Below are 17,536 nucleotides of genomic sequence, written 5' to 3' on the forward strand. Positions count from 1 at the left end.
CTGTCCTTGGGTTCCTTTTCTCAAGGCTAGTGCTCTACCACTTGACCTCAGCACCACTTCTGGCTTTTTTTTCTATGTATGTGATACCAAGGAATTGAACCCAGGTCTTTGTGCGTGCTAGGCAAGCACTCTACCACTAGGCCAAACTCCCAGCCCAAGCCTTCTTTTCTTGTGTAAAAGACAAGGCATGTGTAAGAGACAGTTGCTCCCGGGAAAGCAGCACTAGTATACAGACAAGTGGACACAGAGCGTATTGCCTTTTTGGGTTAGGAGGAGGTGGTTATGTGGCAGGCCTGAGGTTTGAGCTCAGGATCTTACCTTGCCAGGTAGGGACTCTACTACCTGAACCTTGCCTACCTTTTTATCTTTAGTTATTTGGGGTAAGGGTCTCACGCTTTTGCCCTGGCCCACCTAGATTTTGCTTCTCCTCTTTATGCTTCTCGCCCATACCTAATTGTTGGTTGAGAGGGAGCTTTTACAGACTTTATGGATGGGCTGGCCTTGAACTGAATAACAGAGATTACAGGGGCGAGCCATGGCACTGGGCCTCTAGAGAATGGTTTTTTGATCAGTTATATTCGCATGTGTGTGCCCTTTTCTTTCCAGTATGGTCCCTATTCTGACGTGTCTGAAATCACCACTGCCGCCGGGCCCCCAGGACAATGTAAAGGACCTGGGATTTCTTTCACACCTGATGGCCGTGTCCTCGTGTGCTGGGAGGTAAGGCACTGACACATAGCCTTCCATTCTTGTTGTTCTACTTCACTCCAAACACAAGGTATGAGGAATCCACGAAGCCAAGATGCCTGCCTGGCATTTGTTCGTTTGTTTGTTTGAATATAACGATTTTGGCACTTGGTTGTGTTCTTTATAGTTGTAGAAATGGCCAAGATCAAAAGAAAATGAACTCTGTGCGTCTGTGTGTGCGCGTGTGTGTGTGTGCGCACGCGCGTGTTAATGCTGGGGTTCAAACTCAGGGCCTATGCACTAGCCTTTATTTAACTTTTTTTGCTCAAGGCTGGAACGCTACCAGTTCAGTTATCTTCCACTTCTGGCTTTTTTTTTTTTTTGAGTTGGTTGGAAATAAGAGTCTCATGGGCTTTCTACCTTGGGCTGGCTTTCAACCCTGAACCTCAGACCCCAGCCTCCTGAGCAACTAGCTTTATTGACCTGAGCCACCAGCACCCACATTGAAGTATGGTTGGAAATCTGCTGGGCCTCTTGCCTCCACCAAAGCTAGCTAGTGGAGCTGCACACAGTCCACATTTTCTCAATGAAATTACTTACTACCTGGATTGCTTTTTTCCAGAGCCCTGAGAGCTCAGGTGCAGACATCTCAGAGTACAGGTTGGAGTGGGGAGAAGATGAAGAGTCCCTGGAACTCATTTATCATGGGCCAGACACCTGCTTCGAGATAAGAGACCTGCTGCCAGCTGCTCAGTATTGTTGTAGGCTACAGGTAGGCTGACATGTTCATGATTCCTCCCAGCGGCCACCATCCAGGAAATAACTAATAGCGACCAAGGAGGAATGTTAAGAGGTATAAGGAGGAAAGAGTCCTTTGAAATAAGAAGAACAAGTGCAAGCTGGGCCCTAATGGCTCAGGCCAGTAATCCTAGCTACTCAGGAGGCTGAGATCTAAAGATATCTGCCCAGGCAGATTTTCTCCCCAGTTAGCCTGGGGGGCGGGGGGAGTAAGTGGAGATATACCTCAAGCAGTAGAGGAACAGCCATGAGTGACAAAGTTAAGGGACAGTTAAGGGGGACACAGGGGTTCAAGCCCCAGTGCAAGCACAAAACAAAAAGAACTCATTTTGGCGTTTTGTATACAGCATATTCTATTATCTAGGCAGTTGTAGCATGCTAGAACCTACAGGAAACAGGAGAAAAGCCCTGGAACTTCCACAGTGCCCACTTCACCTGAAGGCCACTGGCATGTAGATAGAAGGTAAAATCACATACCAGCCAGTATTGGAGCTGAGAATAGATGTTTGATATGTTTGGGACTCATCTGCCTGGGGGCCGAATAAAATGTGATTAGGTACCATGGTTCCAGGTCTCATACCCAGCAACAATACTTACGAGTTTACTCACATGGATAAGTGTTTTCCCTGTTAGGAAGCTTTTTTTTTCTTTCTAATGCTTGTACTTGGGTGCTGGAACTTGAACTCAGGGCCTTGCATTCTTGCTTGGCTTTTTTCTTTTTTCCTCAAGGATGATGCTCTACTACATGAGCCGTACCTCCACTTCTGGTTTTTGTAATGGTTATTTGGAGAAAAGAGACTCATGGACCTTCCTGCCCAGCCCTAGCTTGGAATGGTGATCCTCAAATCCCAGCCTTCCCAAGTCTCTAGAATTACAGGGGCCATTACTGCCCAGCTAGAAACCTTCCATACAAGCTAAGAAAATCAACTTCTTGAGCCATTTCTTTCCATTTTCTTCAGTAATATTTCCAGAGCACTGTAATGTATCTGTCAAAAGAAGATAGGGAACTAAAATACAAAGACTGATTAATCAAATGCAGGTGTTGACCTTGAGGAATCATCTCCACACATCTAGATTTGACTATAAAGATGTCACATTTAGGTTCTGACCTGATTTAAGTCATGGATCAGCTTGTTTATTAGAAGTGCTCCCAAGGTCCCTGACCCCTTTGGAGAAAATACTCCCATTCTAAATTCAATTTTGCAGAACAAGTACAGCTTTTTTTAGTTAGCTTCTAAAGCCTGCTTTATGTGAAACACTTCTGATTAAAGTGTTTTGCTGCACACCATCCTTCCTTTCTTCTCGGACAGAGTACCTAGACATAATTAACCCTTCTCGGCCTCCATGGCATGGTGCATTAGCTGATCATAAAGGTGGTGCTGAGTCACTGGGCGGGAAGGGCAGACTATGGGCCACACTGCCGAAGTGGGATGAGGTCGGGATAAATAAAGAGCCTCCTGCCCCATGGTGGAGTGCTTCTTCTCCCCTCTGTGTGTACCGTTTTCCTGCCTCTTTAGGGGTTTCCTTTTTCTTTTTTCCAACCTACGGTTGTCACGCAGTATTGCTTGCATTTTCTAAGATGCAATGAAAAGAATAGAAGCTGCAGAAAGCTCTGGCTTCTCTGGGTGGACAGTGAGGAATAGGAAGTATTTTTGAATATCTGTAATTGTCGGGAAATGAGTCAGAGCATATGGCAGAGGTGTGAGTTAGTGCAAGTGGGCAGTCCTGAGGTCATGGGAGGTGCTGCTTCGTCTACCATCTTGAGGCTTGAATTCATGTCTTAGGTGCTCTTCCTGAACTTTGTTTTGTTTTGGTTTTACTCAAGACTGGTGTACCACTTGAGCCACCTTCTATTTTCAGCTTTTTGCTGGTTCATTGAAGATAAAAGTCTCACAGACTTTCCTTCCTGAGCTGAAGTTGAACTGAGCTTCTCACATCTCAGCCTCTTGAGTAGCTAGAATTATAGGCATGAACAACCAGCACCTGATTCTTTTTTGTTTGTTGTTTGTTTTTGTTTATTTTGGGGGGTGCCAATTCTGGGGCTTGAACTCAGAGCCTGGGTACTGTCACTGAGCTTTCATGCTCAAGGCTGGCACTCTACAATTTGAGCTACAGCTCTACTTCTACTATTCTTAGTAGTTTATTAGAGATAAGACTTTCACAGACTTTCCTGCTTGTACTGGCTTTAAAGCATTATCCCAAGATCTTAGTCTCTTGAGTATTATAGGCATGAGCCACCAGCACCTAGCTCAAATGACTCTACAAGGGAGCCTTCATTTAACATGTCTATTTAAGAATGCAGTGCTTCTTGATGAGTCTCCCCATCTCACCTCCCCCCACCAGCCTTACTGCTCCTTCCCACTTCCTCTGTCCCATGTTCTTGCTGTATTTGTCTCCTGTTCTTGGTTCCATTCATGCCCAATCCCCTCATTCAAACTATGCTTCAGGTGTCTGATACCTGTTTCTATGCTGTATTTTATAAAAATTCAGCGATGTATCTTTCATTCTCCTTGGCTTTTTCTGTGTATGTGGTAACAAGGAATCGAACCCAGGGCTCTGTGCATCCTAAGCAGGCACATTCCCGCCTAATTTTTGCATTTTTCTTTTTAGTCGGTCATGGGACTTGAACTCAGCCTGGGCACTGTCTCTGAACTCTTCAGCTCAAGGCTACCGCCCTACCCCTTGAAACACAGCACTGCTTCTGGTTTTCTGGTAGTTATTTGTAGATATGAGTCTCACAGACTCTTGTGCCTGGGCTGGCTTTAAACCACAATCCTCAGATCTCAGCCTCTTGAGTAACTATGATTACAAAGGCATGAGCCACCAGCTCCAGGCCTGAGTTTTTGCATTTTTATGTGCTTCCTTGGCAGTATTTTAATTAAGAAGTACCAAAGCAATGCTATTTTGTAGGCGGCATATAGACTATTGTGCCAGCTGCTTTCTTACTAAAAGGTGCTTTTAAATTAAGTGTCCTTTGAACATGGCTGATTACGAGTGCTATAAATCAAGAAAGAATTTTCCATATATCCAAGCCTGATTAAAGAAAGTGGGACACCGGGTAGAATCCTGGAATGGAAAAAATATCTGTATTACTGGAAAAATTATGAAGGCATGAATTAAGTCTTGCACTCTTGACAGTAGTGGATTGCTCCTGGCTTCCTTGGTTTGATTGTCACTACATGTTACTACTGAGAGGACAGTAGGGCCACAGAAACTTCTCTGTGCAGTGTCCGTGGCTCTACCAATGTGAAAGTGGTCCAAATTCTATAGAGTTCAATCACAAAGGAGCTTTGTCTTGCTCAGGTTTTCCTGGGAAGGAAGTGAGGTACAGAGACAGAGAGAGAGGAGGAGGAGGAGAAGGGAGAAAAGGAAAGGGGAGAGAAATGCTGAATGAAAAACTGAGACCTGAAAAAAGAACTGAAAGCAAAAAGAAAGCCTTGGGCATGGCTCAAAGGGGTAGAACACTTGCCTAACAAGCATGAAGCCAACACTTCCAAAAAGAATCAAAATATGTGATTTTAAAATTCTTTTAAAAATACAATAGAAATATTGTCACAGTCACATTTGACTACTATCACAGTTATTACTAATATTACTAAAGTTTCAATAGGGATTTGATGGGAGGGGGAGCAATTCCCTTAGCCTACATCATTTTTAAACTTGAAAATTAACCAGGAAAGAAGCTATGTAAGTTGTTTGTAAGAAGTCTCCTGATCAAGTTTCCTAGAGTCAATGAGAACTGGATTTCCTTTCACTTCTAGAAAGTTACCTTCAGGTTTTTTGTCTTTTTTGTTTGTTTGTTTGTTTGTTTGTTTGCAGGGGGTGGAGGGAGTTGGTCATACTGCTTGAACTCTGGGTCAAGACACTGTCCCTGAACTCTTTGGCTTAAGACTAACACTCCACCATTTGAGCCACAGCACCACTGCCAGTTTTCTGGTGGTTAATTAGAGATAAGTGCCTCACATTCTTTCATGCCTGTTGAACTATGATCCTCAGATCTCAGCCTCCTGAGCTGCTAGGATCACAGGCGTGAGCCACTCGGGCCTGGTTTTTTTTGTCTCTTGAGGGAAAAGGGCACAATATGAAGCAGGTACCCATAGCTCACACCTGTAGTCCTTGTCGTTCAGGAGGGTGAGATATGAAGATCACTGTTCAAAGCCAGTTTGGAAAGCCATATCTAAGAGACACTTACTTCTATCCAGTTAACCAGCAAAAAGATGAAAATAGAAGTGTGGCTTAAGTGAGAGAATACCAGCCTGGAGCTGAAAAGCTAAGGGAGAGCTCCAGGCCCTGAGTTCAAGCACTGGAACATAGATAGACACAGACAGACCATGCACAGAAACATTTTAATAGCCAGTAGCATGGAGGCATTAGGAAGTTCCGATAGAGTGACATCATCCTGTTTTCCAGGCCTTCAACCCCGCAGGCGCGGGACCATACAGTGAGCTTGTCCTGTGTCAGACGCCAGCGTCCGCCCCCGACCCCATCTCCACACTCTGTGTCCTGGAGAATGAGCCCCCCACCACCCACCCGGACTCGCCCTCCGTGTGCCTTGTCCTGAACTGGGAGGAGCCGTGTGATAATGGCTCTGAGATCCTCGCTTACAACATTGATTTTGGAGACAAGAGCGTCACAGTGGGCAACACCACCAGCCATGTCCTGCGGGACCTTCTCCCCGAAACCACGTACAGGTGAGCACAGGAGGGGCGCTCAGACAGTCCTGGCCCCTGAACACCTCTGGCTGTCCTCATGGATCACATGCAGATAGGCCTACCTACAGGTTTGCACTACTTCCTTCATACTGACACAGTCAGTGTCATTGCTTGGTGTGCTCTCTCCGTGGCTTGTCCTCCAGCCTCTCTCCTCACCTTCATGCTTGCCAACGCTCCCCACAGCTCGTGCAGGGCAGCTACATGTTCCAGATACTGACGGAACTCTGGATTCCACAGAGGACTGAGAGTAATTCCATCAGACCCCTGCACAGCATCCAGTGCACACCTACATTCCCAGAGTCCCAGGGAGACCTCCTGATTCTCCGTGAAAACTGCAGACAGCCTGGCTCCGTCCCTCAGGTTGCTGGGACCCCTTAAAACATTTGGAATGAGCAGGGACATGTGGTCGGAAGAGGTTTAGGGACCATCTCTGGTTAGGTCAGGGGGGGTCCACAAGGTCCCCCTGTCATCTCTGTGGTTTCTTTAGCAAGGTAGTATGCGAGCCCACAGATTCAGACTCAACACATCAGCTGTGTGTCTTTAGGCAAGGCATTAACCTCTCCATGTCACGTGTCCTCTGTGAAATGAAGGCAGACATATTGTAAGGAGCCTGGCACCTGTGGCTCATGCCTACAATCACAACTACTCAGGAGGCTGAGACCTGAGGACCACAGTTCAAAGCCAACCCAGGTAGAAAGGTCCGTGAGACTCTTATCTCCATTTTACAACCAACAGTTGGAAGTGGAGCTGTGCTGCAAGTGGTAGAGGAACAGTCTTGAACAAAAACACTTACGGACAGAATCCAAGCCTTGAGTTCAAGACCCAGGATCAATAATTAAATAAAAAAGTAAGGAATAAATAACAATGGTTAAGGGCTTAGAGTCTAGTAGTACATAGGAAGTTGAAAACAATGACTACTACAAATCTGATCATTAAGATCCTCACCCCATAAAGCCAGTCCTCCTTCCAGTGAGCAGGAAATGGCAGGCCAACAGCCTCTGCCTCCAGGATTATCATTTCACTGATTTTTTTTTTCTGCAGTGGTTTCTAATTCTTTAGCCTGGTAGATTTGTCTTTTTATCCCCAGAAGCTAAAGAAAGTACCCAGCAGCTCCATCTGGACATGTCATATTATCTGTGCTTTCCTTATCCTATCAAGTCTGTTAGGAGTAATTCATGGATTTGTTTTGCATTCCCAAACAATGATAGGTTTTGCTTTCTATATGCTTACATTTTTTTAGGAAATCTCTTTAGTTACTGTATACACTGACTTTCTAAAACTTTGTCCTAACACTGGCCCTGGCAGCTCATGTCTGGAATCCTACTTGGGAGGCTTGAGATCTAAGAATTGGGGTTCAGATCTAGCCAGAGCAGGAAAGTCCAGGCAATTCTCATCTCCAGTGAACCACCAACTATTTAAAAGTGGAGCTGTGGCTCAAACAGTAGAGCACCAGCTCTGAGCAAAAAATCCAAGACAACTTAGAACCCTAGTTTCAAGCTCTAGTACCAGTACACACACACACACACACACACACACACACACACACACACACACACACACACACACACACACACACACACACACACACACACACACACACACACACACACACACACACACACACACACACACACACACACACACACACACACACACACACACACACACACACACGTCCTTTGGAGTGCTCCAGGTTTCAGGGCCTGAAGGTCATAGGTGGCTGTGGTGATAGAAAGTTGTGTATGAAATGCTGTTGGCGTCTGAGTTCAGAGTGGTCAGAATCTTTAATCATAGAAGCTGGGGTGTAGCTCTGTGGCCATGCACTTCCACAGCCCTGACAGTGTCCCAGCTTCCACCCACAGCACCCAGAAACAAGGGGAGGACTTCAGACCAACACTGAATAACTTGAGGCTCAATGGAAATGGATGAGAGTACTGTTGTAGCCAATCCTAGGAGATCCACCCTCCTCACACCTGTTTGTTACCCCAGTCTAAGTGCCTACTGTGCCCACGTGCTGAGGAAACCCACGGGTGACAAGCCCCATACCTGGACGGCAGGGAACTTCCCATGTGGGTACTCTAAGAAATCTGACCATGTGCTCAGCCTCCTCCAGAAATGACCAGGGGCCTGTCAGCCCAGCTGTCTCCAAGAGACCAGATATCCCTGAGCAGTCAGGGCAGAACTAGCACAGACTCAGGGGATAGTTTTATTCCCACTCTGGCCCATACTTGTCTTGAAATAACGTTCAAATGCTCAGTCTTCTTGAGTGTTTGGATCAGAAACATCAGAAGCTTTGGGGCACTGTGTTAGCCTAAGAATCTTCCTTTGTCCTGTACCACACTCAGCTGATGGGATTCAAGGAGTTTCTCAGTGTGGAAATGCAATGAAATCATCACATACTACAAATGTATCCTAATTCTGAATGGATAGACAAACAGATGGATCCTCTAGGAATATGAAGCAAAGAATGTTTTGAATCTTTGTTTAGTAAGAAAAGCCAGTAACAGTGAGAAGTGGTGGCTCACAGCTGGCACCTCAGCTCTTCAGGAGACAAATATTGGGAGAATTGATGCTAACAGCCAGTGTAGGCAAAAAGTATGAGTAACTTCCATCTCAGCTACTGAAAAGCTGGTTATTCAGAAAATGCATCCCTGTTATTCAGAAAATGCATGTAGGAGATATAGGATGGACTGGGCAGAAAGCAAGGCCCTAGTCGAAAAATAACAAAAGCAAACTGGGCTCTTGCATGTGATAGAGCACCTGCCTGGCAAGTGCAAAGCCCTGAGTTCAAGGAAGGAAGAGAAAAGGGAAAGCCAGTAATAACCTCCATGGAAGTTGATTCAAAACAATACATGTAAGCTAATACAAAACAATGCTTTAAAAAAAATGTTAAGAAAGTACTTCCGAAGACAGATCTGTTGTGGAGAAAATGACGTTGTATAACGATGTAGGAACTGTGGTAATCTTAGCAAGAGATTTATGGATGTAGCCCAGACAATTCAGTACTGATTCCATAAGGCTAGTGTATGGAGCTGGTTGTAAGGGAGTCATGTAGGGAGGATACTGTCCTTTTCACTTTAGGATGGGGGAGTGGGGTGTGTGGAAGATAACCACTTAAGAATACTTAAAAAGTAAATAGCTTCAGAAAAGATAATTCTAAACTGTACATCCTAATCATATAGTGTGTTTCTGGCCTACAAAAGAAAAGAGGAGGAATCCAAAATAAGCTGGTAGATCTGTGGTCCCACCTATCTCCAACTGAGATCTGAGGCAGGAAAGCCAGACAAATGGGGCAGGAAAGTCCATGGGATTCTTATCTCTAACCAGCAAAAAGTCAGCAGTGGAGGTGGCTCCAGAGGTAGAGCAATACCCTTGGGCAAAAAAGCTATAGGAGAGCTTGAAGACCTGAATTTAATCTCAGTCACAGAGAAAAAGGGGAAGAGGAAGAGGAGGAGGAAAGGAGGGGGAAGAGGAGGGAAAAAAGAAGAATTTGACCAAAATCTTTATCCAGTCAATTAATTAGAAATTAGACAGTGCATATTTCAAGGTGCTACCAAATTTAGTTCTTAAGGTCAGACTTGGCACAGCACTATGAATTTCTAGTACACCACTGGGTTCCTGCATCATATAACTTTGTTTGAAATGAGACTCTACTAATACTCTGTTCCAATAACATGATTTCAGCAATCAAAGTGACATGCAGAATGAGTATTTCAAGGAACTAAGGGTATCAGTGTGGTCCAATCAACTTTTAGCCCACCCCTTTCTGTCTCAGTAATTGGTCAAAATGCAAGTGAACAGATCATGATGTTCTTGATGAAGCTGGAGAAAGCAGGCCATAGATAAAGGGCTTGTTCCTTTTGTTTGGTATTTTTTTGTTCATGTTCAGTTGTTACACATTGTTCTCACTGGAGCCAAGCTGCAGTGTCACCACGACAGGAGTAAATCAGGGGTGCCACCATACGACCCACTCCCATGTCCTGTATAAGATGTGATTGGAATTACAATGCCATTTTTAAGACATTACTTTTAAACATAGAACTAATGTGAAATTGAATTTCATATCATTTTGCTTTGAAGAGAAAAAGATATTACTAAGAACTAGCTTTTTCCTTTGCATTACTTCCTACCAGATAGCCTTGCATCTTATGAGCCAAGAGGTATGAGGTGCCCTGGAGTACACCACTGTCCTGGCTGTGATCCTTGTGACAGAGGTGTTTCCCAGCCTTGGCTCACCAAGCAGCCCCCACCCCCTATATTTGTAACTCCTCTTACAGTGTTTCCCCTGCACTTTATCAAAACCTTCTCTTAGCTAAAACCCACCCATTTATGGCAGTCATTCTCAAATATGGTACCAGGACTAGCAGCATTAATGCTATGTAGATATTTGTTCCCTAAGATACCCCTCTCAAGACCTATGGAAAGTTCTAAAAATGGGACTTTACATTGTCATCAGCCAGAGTTTGAAAATGTCTGTCCTAGAGCAAGGTCTCCTAAATGCCAGCAGATATTAAAAGTTGAAGCAAGTACCTATCTGTGGCTCACACCTGTAATCCTAGTTCCTCAAGAGGCTGTGCTCTGAGGATCATGGTTCAAAGCCATCCTGGTTAGAAAAGTCTTTGAAGCCCTTTTTCTCCAATTAATCGCCAAAATAAGCTGGAAGTAAGGCAATAAATAGCTCAAGTGGTAGAGCACTAACCTTGAGTGAACAGGAGTAAGAGATATTGTCCAGGCTCAAGTTCAAGCTCCAGTACTAGCATGCACACACGCAAGCATACACACACACCTGCCTAGAAAGCAGGCAAAATATGAATGCTGAGACCTGCTCCTATAAACTATGCTTCAGTTGTCTCAGAGAGGCTTAGACATCACCTCGTAACGCCAGCTGTGTCTCTGTCCTCATCAACCTGGGCTTTCCACTGCCACCTCCAGCATCAGTTTCTATGCCTTTGTGGCCCCTGTTGTGCTGCTCATGTATGTTCTGGATGAGAAGAGAAGGGCTACTGCATTCCACCTTCATCCTTCTCAATTACTGAAGTTGCCTAAGATCACTTATTTTGAGCCACTTGTTATGTGTTGCTCTCCTACTGAGCTGGCAGAGACCTTACAGTAGATTTGCTAGTTGATATACGTCATGCATCTTCCTAAATGGAGAGTTGCCAGAATGTTCATTGAGCCTCTGTCAGGTCCTGAAGGAAGTCAGGAATCTCTGGCTGATGACTAGATGAGGTGAGCTAGGTTCTACCTGAAGTCAGGCACAGAGTTGTTCCGTAGGCAGAGATGAGTTAAGTATATGAGTTAACCACAGTTGACTTCAACCCCTCTGACCTGTGTCTGGATCCCTGTCTCCTGGTGTCTAAAATGAGGGTGAGAATGTTAACTATCTATGGCAGAGTTGCTGTGTGTGTTTGATAGAGAAGAACTGAGTCAGGAAGCAGACTGTGACCATAGAAGTAGGTCACTTAGCTTGTAAGCAGTGGCACACATTGCAGAACGTCAATATTGGTCCAGGTCTGGTGAGTGGAGGCAGGCTGGTGGCACTGCGGTCAGCAAGCTCCCAAGAGAAGGGCAGCTCAGATACCCTGTGAGGGAGCCTTTTCCCAGCCGTGTCACTAAGCTTCGCTCCACCATGGAGGTTTTCCCTAGCTAGGGCATTTTTGTCGTTTAGAAGTTATTTGGTAATGATTCTCTCTCTCTCTCTCATACTTTCTTCTGGTGGGGATGGCTAAAGGAGTTTGAACTCAGAGCCTTGCACTTGCCAGGCAGGTGTTCAACCACTTGAGCTATGTCTTCCTATTTGTGCTTCCAGCATAGCTGGGGTGACAGGCATATGCCACAATGCTTAGCTTAATACTGATTGAAATGCGGATTAACATTGTTGCTGTTGGGTTTGTTCTTTGCCCAGGCTGGCATCTGTCCTCCTGAACTGAGCTTCCTTAGTCAGCAGGACTGTAGGAATGAGCCCCTAGGCCCAGCTACTTCCTTTTGCAGTTGGATGATTAGATGGTAGACTGGGTCAAGGGTGCTGTGTAAAGTACATTTTTGTTTCTTAGGCCTCTCGTGCCTAGCCTTCCCTGGGCCGTGTCCTTGTTCATCCACTATGAGACAGCTGAGATGACCACTCGTGATAAGAAATGCCATCATTCCCTGGCAAGGACAATTTGTTTTGAAAGTCATTTTTCTTTTAATATATTTAGTATTGGAGATTTGACTGTGACTATGTATCAAGTACATTGTAGAGACGGCATGATCTTCTGAAGCAGGAATGTCTTTGGCACTGCTGGATAGATATTTTAATGGTAGCTTTTTAATCTAAGTCTATAAAGATAGGCTTCATAATTTGATTTACCTAATCAGCAGTGTTAGTATATTGACAGATATGGCAGCCTCCGGGGAGCCTGAGTAGATTCTTTCACAGGAGCCTGGCCAAGACACGGTTTGCCCGGGGTGACATCACTTCCTTCAGCTGAACAGCACGTCTCCATTTCCCTTCTGTTTCGCTTGCAGTGCTAACGATATCCAAAACTGACATAATACAAGTTGTATCATTTTAAAAATACATTTAAGATTATCACATTATCTTCAGCTAAAAAGGAAAGTTCCTTTGGCATGCCCTAAAGGTCTTAATATTAACTTTTCTAAAAGTTGCGACGTTTTACCTTTTGGAGATGTCTAAGTTCTGGCTTATTCGTCATTTTTTTCATCCTAAAACAAAACAAGGCAATCACTGCATTAGGCTTTTTCTTCATCTTATTAAATCTTTTCTCCTTAGAAAAGATATTTTAGAAAAAATATTTTTCCCCAGAATATAAGATAGCACCTCTGTTTTGTCAGTTTCTCAGTCCTCTTTCAGTTTTGATTGTTACTTTATCGTGAGAATAATGTTAGCGCAGAGTGTCTATTACTCAGGAAAAGTGGTTTTTACTTGCTTTATTGAAAGAAAATATATTTTTACAAAAATATAGGGAAGTTGGACTGGCAGAGGAACTAAAGTAGCTCACACAAATTGAAAGTAAAAGAAGCAGCTTGGAGAAATTGTACCTGACTTTAAGACTTACTGTAAAGCTATGGTAATCAAGACAGTGTGGTACTGGTGAGGAGACAAACACATGGATCGATAAGACAGAATTGAGACTCCAGAAATAGACATGCACAAATTTGGACCAAATGCTAACTAAATAAAATGAGAATAAATTGGTTGCCTCTTCTAAATATTGCATTGAAGAAGAGCAGATGTTGAATTGAGTTTTAAATGACCTTTTTGACTGGTTTCCAGTTATGATAGGCACGAATGGGGTGCCAGAACTCACAAGGGCCGTGGAGCGTTTGGTCTCCCCAGATACAGGTCTGACCTGATTAGTCTCTGATATGGACTAATTGAGGAACCAATCCTGGCTGTGCATCAGATTCTCCACTTGTAAACTAGGCAGAGTAGTTCCTACCTCATGGAGTCTGGGGAGAAGCTAGAGCTGGCATCACTCAGATGAAACCTGAGTAGCCACTACATCATGTCCACAGGGGATATTTGGTCTTCAAGTTGACCTTCAGTCATCCTTGAATGACTGAAGCAAATTCCTTAGAAGAGAGCAGGTCCACAGTATGGGGTTGCATGTGGAATCACTCACCATTTCCACCAGGTCCTGAGCTGAAAAAAGAAGCCAGCCCTGTGGGCTGTACTTGGCTGTAAGGCAGAGGAAGGAAATGGCAGGGGGCATCCACAGACTATTGGTGCATTAGAGGAGATGACAGCACTTAGGTATCGACTACAGATGGGTTCCCGAGGCCCCGCATACACTCCCATGTGCTCGCTGGGCTGTCTTTGCTGCTGGTATTTGTAACATCTCTGTAAAGATGTCACATAACCATCATGGCATCAATGATCACAGTACTTTTAGATCCCCTGAAACCTTTCCTGGTTTATCCTGTAATCAGAAGATATTAAAAACTAGAAAGTAAATGCTCTTCCTTTTTCTTATCTTAGTCCGCTTGTCATTCCGGGAAAAGTGACTATTTTTTTTTTTTGCCTCCTATGTAAGGAAAGCTTTCTCTTTTGTGGCAGTCCTGGGGATTGAACTCAGGGTCTGGGCACTGAGTAGGAGAGGGAGGGAAGGAGACAGTGACAGAGAGAATGTCCACGTAGAAGCACTAGAGCGCAATACACACAAACAATGATCTCTTGTGGTTTTCATTTACACTTTCTTAATGTCCACTACTGCAGAACTTTTTTTTAATGCTTATTTACTATAAGTGCAGCTCTTAAGTGTCTTTTGTAGTCTTCTGCCCATTTTTAAACCAAGTAGCTTATTTTTTTTTATTGAGTTTTAGAATGTCTGGACTCAAATCCTTGATCAGGTGTATAATTAATTTATCCTAATTTGTAAATTGCCATCATTCTCCAAACCATGTAAACGTTTTTTTATCTTGGGCCCAATCCACTTTTTCTTTTTGCTTCTCAAATTTTAAAACTTTTAATTTTTTTCTTTAATAGTCTTTAATTTTCTTTTATGTAAAGGGGTTTCAATTCAGCCTGTCTATGTGTCAGTCCAATGAATACATCTTTATTGATGTCACCCCTTCCATTTTCTCCTCCATCTCTTCCAGTCACACCCATCCTGCAGTCACCTGGTTCCATTTTTCACAGATGCATATTAAATATTATGGTTGCATGGACCCACCCTTTCTCTTTCCATTTGTCTGTCTCCCCCAACAACATGTGTTCTTGTTTCCTGAATTCTTTTTGTTCACTTGTTTACTCAAAGGACCTACACTATTGGAATCCTCCCTGGCATATGCCATCCTTTAATTAACATGTTGGTGCTTACATACATATGACTCTGCATATATTTTCACATATGTTTATAACGTAGATCTACCTTCGGCACATGCAGAATACAGTGTGTATTCATCTTAGTGTCATATGTCCAAACCATTTGCCTAGTTCTAGATAAGACTGTTTTCCTTGCTTTCTTCTTCGACGTTTTATGTTCTGCACTTAGATCTATGGCTCCGTTTTTGAGAGAAGTTCTTGTTATCAGGTATTATGAGGCTTATTTATTTTTTCCTGTTGACATCCAGTTGCTCTAAACAGTTTGTTGAAAAGACTATCCTCTCTCCATCGAATTGCTTTTGCACCTGGGTCAAAAATCAATTGGCCATATTTGTGTATGTCTATTTCTGGAGTCTCAGTTCTGTTGCATTGATCCATGTGTTTGTCTCCTCACCAGTACCACACTGTCTTGATTACTGTAGCTTTATAGTGAGGTTGGGTGCAATTTCTCCAAGCTTCTTTTTCTTTCAATTTGTGATAACTATTTTAGTTCCTTTGCCATTCTACATAATTTGTAGAAGCAGATATTCTTACCTCCCATTTTCTTTTCTTCTTTCCTTTTCCTTCTTCTCTTTCCTTTCTTTTTTATTTTGAGATAGGGTCCACGCTGACCTTGAACTTGCCTTCCTCTTGCTTCTGCCTCCTGAGTGCTGGGATTACGAATATATGCTACCATAACTGTTGTTTTTTTAAATTGTATTCCCTGTCTAGATAAGCTTGGGAAGGATCTTCCAGCTCATGGATAAGATATATCATCGTCTTTAACATTTTTAACACTATCTTGTAGCTCTTTACATGGCTGATGGGAGGGGTAAGAGATGGATTGAGAAAAGCACATGTTAGGCTATGTTGTATTTTACAGAAGAAAGGGGATGGGGGAGGCCTTTGATGAGAGAAGCAGAGGAGAGGGCCCCTGCTGGAGCGTATGGGCCACCACCTTCAGAAAGGACCACACAGTCAAGTGTGAGGGGGGCTTAAAGAGGCTCAGGGTGGGACCGTGCTGTCTACATGCTGCTTGGAGGCTGGGAGAGCTGTTTAGTTCAGGGATTGGGAAGCAGGGGAACAAAAAGAATGACACTAGTACTCCTGTTGAGCATTTGAAAGAATTCTCTATGTTGCATAGTTGAGTTTTAATCGCTTTCAACTTCATAGACCCCAAGAATGGGGTTAAGTTCTTTGTTCCCCATAATGTTGTACGCACAGTAAGCCCTGGCAGTGGTTTTTCCATACCTTGCTACTTGATAAAGGTGGTTGTCCCTTATTTTTGACTCTGAAAAAGACAAGTTTGTTCTCATATTCAATTCATAGCTCATCTCATTCCCAGACATAACACTGGCACTCTGCCACTTGAACCATGCTTCTACTTCTAGCTTTCTACTGGTTAAATTGGAAATAAGAGTCTCTTAGATTTATCCTCCCAAGCTGGCTATGAACTGTGATCCTCAGATCTCAGCCTCCTGAGGACCTAGGATTATACATGTGAGCCACCTGCACTCACCTCTTGTTTATCTGATTATATTATTTTATGGCCAGGTAATAAATACTCTGCCCAATGTTGGCTTGGAATGAAAACATTTCACATTTTAAGTTTGCATTGTCGATTTTGTGTTCTTTTCTCCAGGATCAGAATTCAGGCTATCAATGAGATTGGAGCTGGACCATTTAGTCAGTTCATTAAAGCAAAAACCCGGCCCTTGCCACCCTCGCCTCCTAGGCTGGAGTGTGCTGCGGCCGGCCCCCAGAGCCTGAAGCTGAAGTGGGGAGACAGTAACTCCAAGACACATGCTGCTGGCGACATGGCATTCACACTGCAGCTGGAAGACCGGAACAAGAGGTAAGATGGGGTCCATGCTTGGGGAACAGTCTTCACTCATACGTCCTTGCTAATTGCTAGTCCAAAAGATGCGTCCTCCTTGGCCAAAGGGGGAGCTTGTGCTTTGACTAATGCCTTTTAAGCTCACCTCTGTTGGGACTTTGTGAAGATTCGAATGACCTTGATTTCCCTGTGTGAGATAATAGAATGAATGCATGTTGTTTTCCCTTCCCTAAAGCCATTTCAGAGAGAAACGTTTGCTGAGGGGAAATGGTCAAATTTAAGTCCACTCTATGAAATAGCTTCCTATTAGTGATGAGGGCTGAGGGAAATCAGACTTGGGAAGAGATGGTGTCTCTTGAAATATTCAGTAACCATTAGGACAAACATGTTTACCGATCTGAAATCATTGTGGGTGTGTTCAGATGGGGATTTTACTCTGGAACTCTGAGCAATGCAGTATCAAATGAATCAAAGCAAATAGAGTTTTTAATAAGCATCTAAGCCCAGCAAACACATGTTGTTATAGAAATGAAACCCAGCCTTTCAAATCCTGTGTGTTTAATCTAACTTCATTTCCTCTGAAGATGGCTGCTCACAAGATAGGTAACCTCTAAACTGTTGTTGTTCGGAATATTTAGAGGAAAAGTTAATGGTGACAGAATGTTCTCGTACCAAAGAGAATCAGGAAGGAGTGGG

At 43.7% G+C, this 17,536-nt stretch overlaps 1 protein-coding gene across 1 annotated transcript in view; it reads left to right on the top strand.

Annotated features, from left to right (window-relative positions):
- Nucleotides 1–17,536, top strand: part of Fndc3b (fibronectin type III domain containing 3B) — a 273,184-nt gene that overhangs the window by 232,847 nt on the left and 22,801 nt on the right. The window contains exons 20-23 of the mRNA XM_090338767.1: nucleotides 607–720; nucleotides 1,310–1,459; nucleotides 5,896–6,176; nucleotides 16,646–16,858. Of these exons, the coding sequence (XP_090194893.1) occupies nucleotides 607–720; nucleotides 1,310–1,459; nucleotides 5,896–6,176; nucleotides 16,646–16,858 (758 nt within the window). The remainder of the gene's footprint in view (nucleotides 1–606; nucleotides 721–1,309; nucleotides 1,460–5,895; nucleotides 6,177–16,645; nucleotides 16,859–17,536) is intronic.

This window comes from Megascapheus bottae, chromosome 1 (genome assembly GCF_031878675.1).
Source record: "Megascapheus bottae isolate mThoBot1 chromosome 1, mThoBot2.hap1, whole genome shotgun sequence".
Taxonomy (NCBI): domain Eukaryota; kingdom Metazoa; phylum Chordata; class Mammalia; order Rodentia; family Geomyidae; genus Megascapheus; species Megascapheus bottae.